The sequence below is a fragment of the Nanorana parkeri genome, unplaced genomic scaffold, assembly GCF_000935625.1.
Source record: "Nanorana parkeri isolate BGI_ZX_2015 unplaced genomic scaffold, ASM93562v1 scaffold37, whole genome shotgun sequence".
NCBI lineage: Eukaryota > Metazoa > Chordata > Amphibia > Anura > Dicroglossidae > Nanorana > Nanorana parkeri.
The window spans coordinates 2000928-2012348 of record NW_017306305.1 but is presented as its reverse complement, the minus strand read 5'-3'; the positions used below and the strand labels follow the sequence as shown (position 1 = coordinate 2012348).

At 43.0% G+C, this 11421-nt stretch overlaps 1 protein-coding gene across 2 annotated transcripts in view; it reads left to right on the top strand.

The window, feature by feature from the left end:
* Positions 1–11421, top strand: part of UBE2E1 (ubiquitin conjugating enzyme E2 E1) — a 29155-nt gene that overhangs the window by 16647 nt on the left and 1087 nt on the right. For both annotated transcript variants that reach the window (XM_018570185.1, XM_018570179.1), the window contains 2 exons: positions 5664–5796; positions 10697–10844. In XM_018570185.1, the coding sequence (XP_018425687.1) occupies positions 5664–5796; positions 10697–10844 (281 nt within the window). The remainder of the gene's footprint in view (positions 1–5663; positions 5797–10696; positions 10845–11421) is intronic.

The following is an 11421-nucleotide window of genomic DNA, read 5'->3' as shown; positions in this document are numbered from 1 at the left end:
GTAACCTGAACAAGAAATAACACTGGAGTATACAGGACGGCATTGGATTTCTGGCAGGAGTGATAGTTTTTAGGTGTTTTTTCTCCAGTTGAACAGATCTATCAAAACATTTACAATTGTATATTTAATCGTATACCTGAAAAACAAAGACTAAAGCTGGTCATACATTAGTAGATTTCTGAATGGGCTTCCATGTAAAAGATCTTTCTTTACCACCCGACAATGCCATCTCACACTTGACCAATCTCGATCGGAAATTTGTTTGATTTCAACGTACCATTTTGGAATAAATGGAGTTTCCCGAACGAAATCCACATTCTCTGTTAGAATTTTGTTCATTCGAGAAACATTTTCCATCCTGCCCCTTGGAGGTTTTGTGTCCCTACAGACGCAATCGACAATCAATTTGACCCATCTATCAATAGAAAGTCGAACGCAGTGTATGGCCAGCTCAGTGCAGCCACCTTCTCTAAGAACCGGTGAGCTACATTATGTGAACGTTTTGTTCTTCAGTTAATATGGATTTTAGGGGTTTATGTAACTATTTCATCCAACCAAAAGGTGAAAAAGAAATGTGTTCAACTGAACCTTGACAAAGACCCTTTGAGAACCAGAGCATTGGCAGACATACTGGTGTGTCACAAAAATGAAACATGAAGAGCACTTTTTATGAAAAATAAGCAGTTTAAAGTAGATACTAAAATGAGATAATGAATGAGGAAAACAAACTCAATATTTCATGTTTAAAAAGAAGAGAAAACTCCAAACCAAATGATTTTTAAATGAAGTATGTTGGGAGGAAAATGTGTGAGATAAAATCACTTTAATTCACTCACCTTTGGGAATTACGGCAGCCATACATGGCTCGTATTAAAGCCAATTCCAGTTGAATTGAATGAAGTTGCAGTCATTGGTGGTGCTGCCAGGGCCACCAATGTAAAAAACGATCAGCAGAGCAGTGACTACATCCTATCCGACGCCATGACTGTTTGGGTGGTCCGACAGCCGGCAGTGCAGAATCCACCATTCGTGCGCTCTAGCATAGATGGAGGAATCTGATTTTGAGATGTGTTTAGCTAGCTGTAAGAGTGCTAGAACTAAATAAATAGAAATAAATGTGTGTGTTTAGTTCCTCATAACTGCATATGACAACCGGAAGAATGTTTTAAAATCCTAATAAACACATGGAATTTCTCATTTCTTTTCCTCAAATTATGAATTGCAGTATATCGGCATGGAAGGTTTGATTGGCCAGCTTTGCCATTGTTTAATCTAGACATGGATTCGTACAGATAAATGTAATCTGCTGCGCTGTTTGGCAACTACGCTGAACATTCAGATTGTGTAGAGGGCTATAAAAGCAAGCAGATAATGAATGCGTATAGTGACGGATGCAGTCATTACACACCCACATTAACCATTGGAAGTCACTCTGAACGCATAGACATTAGGCTTTGTTTATGAAAATAGCTCAGAAGGAATAGTGTTCTTATTGCCCACAGAAACCCAGATGATGATTCCTTTTATTTCCAGGCCCGCGTTGGAGAAAAGAGACTAGAAGCTACTATAGGGAACAAAAACGCATTTTCTTTACATGAGCACAGTTATGATAATCTTCAGATGGCGTCTAAAATGGCTTAATCAAACGTAGTTTTCCTATGCATGTCTGTTTTACATAACATCTGTGTAAGTGGATAGATTTGGGCCTGGTTCACACTGTAGCCACCCCAGGACGCGTGTCTCAGGAACGCGTGTTCTTGTGTGGTTGTACAGTGTTAGCCGTGCAGCCCCATTTGCTTCAATGGGGTTGTAAGTGGTACATGTACCTCCTTTTTTTCTTTTCACGACGCACATTTTGTGGTGGTTTTTTGTGTGCGTGATTGCACAGGTGGAATCACAGTGGAAAACATTGCGTTTTGCCGGCCTCGATTGGGGTGCCATTAGAAATGAATGACACCGCAAGCACGATCAGCGGTTGTGTGTGATCATGCGGCCATCCGAGCAGGTTCGTACACAGTCACAGACCGCCCAAGTGTGACCTGGGCCTTAGGGGGTTTCACTAAAACGAAGAGCCATCTCTAAAGGTGCCCATACACTGTGCGATTATCGCACGATAATCGCGGGAAATCCTGCGATCGTATGATCGCAAAGTGTATGGCAGGCGTGCATCCGTTTTTACTGTACGGTCGCATGGCTTTTGTCTAAGGAGCATGTTCGAAAACCAGCCGAAAATCTTACGATTTTCGGCTGGTTTGTGGCATGCTCGGGAGACAAATGCCGAATGGGCCAGTGTGCGCACACTGCACATTCAGCATTGCGGTCAACGCAAGTACGATCTGCCTGTCCAAGATGGGCAGATCGTATGTTTTTCAGGTAGGCTCCCCTGTACTGCCCATCTCCGGGGGAGGATAGCCTTTCAGTTGGGCTACCCTGTACTGCCCATCTCCAGGGAAGGGGGAGGATAGCCTTTCAGGTAGGCTCCCCTGTACTGCCCATCTCCGGGGGAGGATAGCCTTTCAGTTGGGCTACCCTGTACTGCCCATCTCCAGGGAAGGGGGAGGATAGCCTTTCAGGTAGGCTCCCCTGTACTGCCCATCTCCGGGGGAGGATAGCCTTTCAGTTGGGCTACCCTGTACTGCCCATCTCCAGGGAAGGGGGAGGATAGCCTTTCAGGTAGGCTCCCCTGTACTGCCCATCTCCGGGGGAGGATAGCCTTTCAGTTGGGCTACCCTGTACTGCCCATCTCCAGGGAAGGGGGAGGATAGCCTTTCAGGTAGGCTCCCCTGTACTGCCCATCTCCGGGGGAGGATAGCCTTTCAGTTGGGCTACCCTGTACTGCCCATCTCCAGGGAAGGGGGAGGATAGCCTTTCAGGTAGGCTCCCCTGTACTGCCCATCTCCGGGGGAGGATAGCCTTTCAGTTGGGCTACCCTGTACTGCCCATCTCCAGGGAAGGGGGAGGATAGCCTTTTAGTTAGGCTACCCTGTACTGCCCATCTCTGGGGAAGGGAATAGCCTTTCAGGTAGGCTACCCTGTACTGCCCATCTCTGGGGAAGGGGGAGGATAGCCTTTCAGGTAGGCTACCCTGTACTGCCCATCTCCAGGTAAGTGGGAGAATAGCCTTTTAGTTAGGCTACCCTGTACTGCCCATCTTTGGGGAAGGGAATAGCCTTTCAGGTAGGCTACCCTGTACTGCAAGGGTTAACTGCTGTATTTTCTTTCTAAGGGAGCTTTGCTTCCATGATGCCACTCCACCAGTCTGCACCCATCACTCCACCCTACACTCTGGCATCCTCACGCATATTTTGTAAAGTACCAATCCCAATAAAGACAGACACATACATGGTGGTTTCTCTTCTGGCCTTTCCCCATTCTCAGCCTGGTACCAAGCAGATAAAGGCTGCACTGGCCCCTAGCAGAACAGGCAAGATGGGTTGTTTGGTGCTGCTGATTCTTTTTGTTGCACTTGCCCTTTATTAAGGATCTCCATTTTCTATAGCAAAGTAGGTTGGAAATGGCTGTAATCTTTCTGCATTCCTTTGTGCAAGATGTTACCCATCAAGGTCACTGCCTACAGTGACATGAAATGAGAAGCGTTGGCATAGGGGGTGATTGCGGGTCCTGCCATTACAATGGCCGTGTGCTTAGCAGTATGAAGCTGTAGTTTTGGTCCACTCTTCACACTACGGTTCTATTTACCATTGGTCTGTATGAGCGTGGTGTAGGTGGCTGCAAATTTAGAAGTGTTTGCCCTCTAGACAAACTTGTAACGGGTAATCATGCCCAATGTGCTTTTTTGTGTGTGTGTGTCAAAACGGTTTCCTGCTTGTTAGGAAAACAAAATGTTTTGTTCGGAGTAAGGAGCTGAAGATTTAGGCAGACCTCGGCCAATGGCATTTTGATCACGGTACATTTTACAGCTTCTAGAATACATGTGCAGGAAATGGTCTGCTTGAGTGACTGCAGCCTAGCGGGGTCCTTGTCTGAATGGTGACCTTGCCATCGGTCTTGAGTTTCAGGCTTGCTGCAAGCTCTGTGTATTTTGAAACGTGCGAGGGGAAAATCATAAGCGTTGGCAATGGATAAATATATTATCGAATGTCAGCGTGGAATTCCCATCTGTCTCTTTGCAGGTTTTATGATGTGACGCTTTGTGTTGACTGGTGAGCAGTTCTTTTTACAGCTCAGATTTCACGGTCTCCTTTATATTACAACGCATCCAACAATCGGCCTTCTGCATATTTTATCCAGTCTGCATTTTACCATACCATTGCGCTGGCTGTGTCCTGGTTGCCACTTTTCCAGGCCTGCTGCAAACAACAATGGTGTGCAGGCTGCAGTAATCACTTCAACTTCACTTCATTGTGGTAACATTGTTCAAGTGCGCCTACAGTTTATAGGAGGTGGAACATGTTATTCAAGTCTGATTTGTATACATCTTTTTTTACCCCACCCTCAAAATTCCATTGAAATTGTTTTGGCTGTTCTGAAATCGTATTCATCATTATGTAGGGGGGCTCATTAACATTGTGTGCACGTTGCCGCGAGTATTTTCATGCACGTTATTTTACGCAGCCTGATCCTACTGAATGGGCTGTCGATATACCTCAACCAATGGAGAATAGTTCCTGCGCCATTTTATAGAACGCGGTGCACTGGCCAGCTTTAGATGCTTCAACAGCAAGACCTCCCAGCCATAATCCTTGACCATTCCTGCCTATTTAGGAGTTTTTTGGGTGTGCCCTCCTACCTTTTTTAGTTTCACGACATCCTGCAGGTGTACTGACCCAAAAATGTAATTGCAGAGATCTCACCACTGGAGTGCCCAAGAGATGTAAATAACTGAGAGATATATGTCTTAATGTGCCCATACACCTTACGATTATCGGACGAAACTTCTCGTCCAATGATCGAATCCTCGTACAATTTTCGTACGGCAGCCCCATCCTGCCCCGATGATCGCAAGAATCATTTAGCCGTAATTAACCAAAAGCACCTCGACGAAATGCAGTAATTGATTTGACGTATTTTCGTTAGAGCAAGCGCAGTGTACATCGTACGACTTTTGACGGACGGAAACGCCAGCAACCTTACGACGATCGTACGATCTAGCAAAGTTTTTCAAACATGCTTGACCGTCAAAAGTCGTACGATTGTACAGTAATGTCGGTCGGACACTGCAATGCACACATACGATTTAACGGACGAAAAGTCGATCACATACGAAAATCGTCTGATCGTAAGGTGTATGGGCACCTTCACAGTACATGCCAAGCTCCTAATATCCACTGCACCAACCTGTTAACCTTCCACTTGGAAAGTGATATTCTGATAAAAATGTTTTAAAAAATCCTGTAAAGTGGACTTGTTTCCAAAAAGACATAAACTGCAAATAGAAGACGTCTAATAGATGTTACAGCTCTATAGATAGCTCTTATGTTCAGTATATCAAACATTGGCATGCTGCCATTTAGGTAGATCTAAATATGTGCTGGTTCTTCTATTTTCTATGATCCTTCTCTTACGTTCCTTAAGGCTTTATGGTCCAGAAATCTGGACACTGTTTGCTATTTTAAAGTGAATTTGTATTTGATGCAGTTTGGTTTAACAAATATACTTTTATGGATACAAATGATCATATGTTCTTAATTTCCCATATACAGCGCTGGTCCAAAAGGAGACAATATATATGAATGGCGGTCTACTATTTTGGGTCCCCCTGGCTCTGTGTATGAAGGAGGTGTTTTCTTCCTGGACATTACATTCACCCCTGAATACCCATTCAAACCTCCTAAGGTAAGTCCTTCCTTCCTGTTCACCTTTCTTTGTCACAAAGCTATGTATTAAACTGGTAAAGACCACTAACGTGCAACCAGGTGACGTCAGCGGGAATGTCTCTGTAGTTTTAAAACCTTCCATGTAGTAATTTGTTCAGTTGGACAGAGGATGGCTGCTTGGGGAACTTCGCTACTGCGTCGCACTGTATTGGCTAGGGATGTCCCGATGCCACTTTTTCCAGGACCAAGTACAAGTACTTCCCCTCATGTACTTGCCGATACCAATTACCGATACTTTTTCTTAAAGGGACAGGTGACTTTAAATGATCCATAGTACAACTACATGTTTTGTACTATGGATCATGATTTAACCCATTCATGTTAGCAGCGGAGAATTGTAACTCTATTGCTGGAGTGTAGTGGAGGTATGTGCTGTGTGTCATATATATATATATATATTACATATACACTACACACACACTACACACGTCCAGTACACTATAGCAATAGATTTACAGCCAGCCCCGTCCCAGCTTCCCTCACTCACAGTTTCACGCCGATCCCTGTTGCCTCACGCGGTGCCTCTCGTAGTCGTCGCTGGGCAGGATCGCTTCATCGCATCTCGGTGCTCAGCTTGTGGGAGGCGCTTACAATTCTGCCCTGCTAACATGAATAGGTTAAATCATGATCCATAGTACAAATACAGCACACATGTCCTGTACACTGCGGTAATAGAATTACAATTCTCCCCTGCTAACATGCATAGGTTAAATCATGATCCATAGTACATAACATGTAGTTGTACTACGGATCATTTAACCCATTCATGTTAGCAGGGGATCATTGTAAATCTAATGCTGCAATGTACGGGACATTTGTGCTGTATATGTACAGTACATATAGATATACAATTCTGCACTGCAGAATTAATGGGTTAAATGATCCATAGCACGGGGCTACATATCATGTACTATGGATCATTTAACCCATTCATGTTAGCAGGGGATCATTGTAAATCTAATGCTGCAATGTACGGGACATTTGTGCTGTATATGTACAGTACATATAGATATACAATTCTGCACTGCAGAATTAATGGGTTAAATGATCCATAGTACAGGGCTACATACAGATCATTTAATCCATTCATGTTAGCAGAGTATAATTGTAAATGTATTGTCTGCAGTGTGTACTCTATATGTACTCTATATGTAGTACATATAGAGCATATACTGCTCATACAGTGCAGAGAATACATTACAAATAAACTTTGCAGCATAACAATATCCGCATTTGAGAGATTAGCGGATATATTTTTTCACCTAATTTTGCCCAGACTTGCACTGTAAGTAGTAGTTTGCTATTACTACAATCTAATGATCAGTCCTAGTCTGTAGACATGCAGCACCCTTGGCAAGTATCCCCTTGCTCCAAGGATGAAACATTCTACAGTAAACCTGACCGCTTATTGAATCTTACCTTGGTCTCTGTGCAGACTTTGGGGGAAAGCTGGAAGGCAGTAACTTGAGGTGAGGAAGGAAGATTCTTGTAAAAAGACAAATCCCCTATTCAAGCAGCACTGTTCTGGTTTATGGAAGAGAAACTTTAAAGGAGAACTATGGGGTTAAGTCTTTTCCCCATAGTTCTCAGGGTAACGGGAGGACACAAACTAGCGTTCTCTCGTCACCCTAGGCTAAGTATACCGCGAGCTGTAGCTCGTGGTATAATGAGACGCCGCAGTATACCGCGAGCAGCTGCTCGCGGTATACTGAGACGCTGAAGCGGATCCCGACAATTGTGCCGGGATCTGCCCAGCTGCGTGACTGACAGCTGGCTCTGCCTATCTAAAGGCAGAGCCAGCTGTACCCGCCCCTCCCCCATCAGTTCCGCCAGTCAGCGCTGGCGGAGCGGGGAGAGAGGGGAATCCAGCCCCTCCCCTGTCACGGCAGTGAGCCGTGACAGGATCGAGAGGGGAGCGAACGCCGGTAGGTGTTCGCTCACCTCCTGATCTACTGAGCCGACCTGTGACAGTCTCATTGTCACAGGTCGGCTAGAACTATGAGGTGAGTGAAAAGCACTCGCCTCATAGTTCTCCTTTTTAATTTTTCTTTTGACTTTCTTGGAGGAGCAATCTGGCTATAGACTGAAATAGGTCATTTTAAATAACCTGTACAGAATGTAACAAGTACTTGTGCTATATATCTAATGCTGAAACTGGAGAACTGGATTTGTGTATAACTATACAACAGAAAGCATTAACTAGGTTACAATTGTAGTTCATCAGATTCACCACAAGAGGTCAGAAGACTGTTACAAATACAAAAATAATGACCCTTACGATTTGAAATTGTTTTAATTAGCTATTTTACGGCAGTGAATTGGGACTGAATTACCTCCCCCACCATTACCAGCATGTGCTAAGTAAGAATTGTACTCGTCTCAAAGCTTTTAGTCAGACTTGTGGTTGCTTGGGGCAAAAATGTCATCTAGAAAATAAAACCGAAGCCTGACCGCAGTAGAGGACCAGGCAATTAATAGTCTGAAATTATTATTATTTAAAAAATATGAGTCTGTCCCAGGAACATTTTAAATTCAGACTTCCTAATTTGGCTCGTCTGATAGTCTGTACCAAGCATCCACAATTTCTTTTGGCAGAAATATACTTTCTAACATGATTCCATCTAGTTTGAGGTGCCTATGTTCTTGATCTTCCCTTCATATTAAAAAAACTGTCCTCCTGAACCTCACACCCTTAATTCATTTAAAGAAGAACTATGAGGCGAGTGAAAATCACTTAGCCTCCTAGTTCGAGCCGACGTGTGACAATGAAACTGTCATGCGTTGGCTCTGCTCTAGATAGGCAGAGCCAGCTGTCAATCCCGCAGCTGGGTGGATCCAGACAGTAATGTCGGAGTCCGTCCCGGCTGCGGCGGTCTAAGTATATGGTGAGCTGTAGCTCGCCGTCTACTGAACTTTGGGTGACGGGAGGACGCTAGTTTGTGTCCTCCCGTTACCCTTTGGAGAACTATGTGGAAAAACATAGTTCTCCTTTAAAGAGTTCAGTCATGCCCCTTCTTTCCTTGACAATGTAAATATTTAAGCTCTACAGTCTCTCCTGATATGTTCTTTCCCTAAAATCTTGCAGCATTTTGTTGCTTCTTCTCTTCAGGCTTTTGTTGTTGATGAGCTGGGCACAGTATTCTAAGTAACTACAAACATGGACAGATTTGTTGGTACCCTTCCACGCAGAAAGAACGCACAGTTTTCTCTGAGAAGATCAAATAAAGAATCCATCCTTTTTGTATTCCATATAAAACAATGAAAATGTGAAAATGGCATAGACAAAAATGATGGAACCCTTACCTTAATATTTTGTTGCGCAGCTTCGAGGCAATCACTGCCAAAAAAAAGAATGTGATTCCTGTAGCTCTCAGTGAGACTTCTGCAAAGCAGCCCCAAAACCTAACGGAACCATTCCTTTTCTAAGAGCCTTTCATTATTTATTTTTATCTTAATTTTTTTTTTCCGCCTGTGAAAAATTGTGGCTTGTCAGCATGCATTTTGGCAACTTTCAGTGTGGCTTTTTATGTTTTTCTTTTAACAGTCCTCCTGGGTCTTTTTCCTTTGAGCCCACTGTCAATGAAAAAGCATTGGATGCTGGGATCAGACACTGCTGTACTTTGACCTTGGAGTTCAGCTTGTATCACTTTAGAAGTTATTCTTGGCTCTATGTCTACCATTCGCATTATCATTCTGTTCAATCTGGGGCTGGTTTTCCTCTTTGTGGCCACATCCAGGGAGGTTGGCTACACTACAATGGAGCTTAAACGTAGTCATTATATTTGCAACTATAGTCAGGAACATCTAGCTGCTTTTAGAGATGGTCTTGCAGCCTTTACCTTTTGACATGCTGGTCTATAGTTTCCTTTATCTCCTCCGACAACTCTCCCTCTCCTTTGCTTTCACTGGTCCATTTTCAGTGTGGTGCACACGATACCAAACGGCACAGAGACTACATTTCTCCATTTTAATAGGCTTACTAATTACAAGAAGGCGTGTGATATGAATTATATACATTAACTAGTTGGAAATATTGCTATGATCAGTTATTTATAATCTTTTGGGGTACCAACAATTCTGTCCAGGCCATTTCAGAATATCTTTGTACTATAAGGAATAATTGACCTCTTTTCCACACTCTTTGCTCCATGACATACAGACACCTGCGGGTGTACATGAGACAATTGCTTTCATTTTTATCACTCTTCAGGAGCAATGAAGCTTTGTTTTAATAAGCTGTAAAGCTACCAACAAATCTGTCCTGTATATATTGGAATCAGGACTTCCTTCCTCCTGCTGATCCCTTTAGGGAAGTCCCCCAGGATTTTATCTGCTTTCTATGATGCCTGGATTCTGTTTACTTTTGCACGATATTCTAATTATTTGAGTTTCACCTGTATTTCTTCTGTAGTCCTGGCCAACATTCTATTGTACTCCTATGAAGGATTCTTTTCCCTGTGTATTATTTTACATTTAGGAGCAATGAATGCAATTCCCTCTGCTTTGGCCAATATTTCCTACAGCAACCATCAGCAAAAATGTTTTATTTCAATGAGGGTAGTGGACAACCAAGCCGGGCTTTATGTAGCACTTGTTACATTTGAATGTTTATTCTCAAAGCACTGACCTGATGTGTAGCCATAATAAAGTACTTCAGATGTATTAAGTTTATAGGCTTTGGATAAGGATTCATGTACCGGAGCGTTTCTTTGTCTGTTCTGCTGCTTTATAAGTCAATGGAAAAGGCAGAACATAAGGTTTTGTCAAATACAGATGCTTCAATATCCTTCACTTTTTAATCACCTAATGAGAAGATGCTAACTTGTATTATTTTCTTCCTCCTCTGGCCCATATTATAGGTGACATTTCGGACGAGGATCTACCACTGCAACATTAACAGTCAAGGAGTCATCTGTCTCGATATCCTGAAAGATAACTGGAGCCCAGCATTAACCATTTCTAAAGTTCTCCTTTCCATCTGTTCACTGCTCACAGACTGCAACCCTGGTAAGAATTCCCCCATAGAGATCACTTTCTTCACCACATAAACCCCAGTCCTTCCTTTTCAATGAACAATTTTATTTTAACTTCTAGACTAAACCTATCCTAAGATTCATATAGCACTTAAAATAGTATGCCAGGTATGGTCAAATATAATAAAGTTTTAACACAATCAGTAATGCATGTGTTATTTCCAGCAAGCTCTTATTAAGGAACACAACAGTTATGAGAATTGTTATAGCTCAAAGAGAGCCTTCAATTTATTAATGCAGGACAAAGCAAACGGGTCACTTTAATGACCTAATACTCAAATTAGATCGCCAGCTGGAGCTTATATGTCTGACTGTCTCGCCAACCCCCCATGTAGGGCAAAGTAACTTTAATGCCCCGATGCTCAATATGGATTGCTGCCCCCTATGTGATGGCACTAAATTAAACACTAGCGCTGTCACATAGGGAGTCCCATGCATCTCTGTATCTGGAAGTAAAGGATATTTTCTGCAGCAGGATGGAGTGGCTAGGGAACAAAGGAAAGTGAAAATGGTCAGAGGCTATACCACTCCTTTATTTGTACACTTTTATT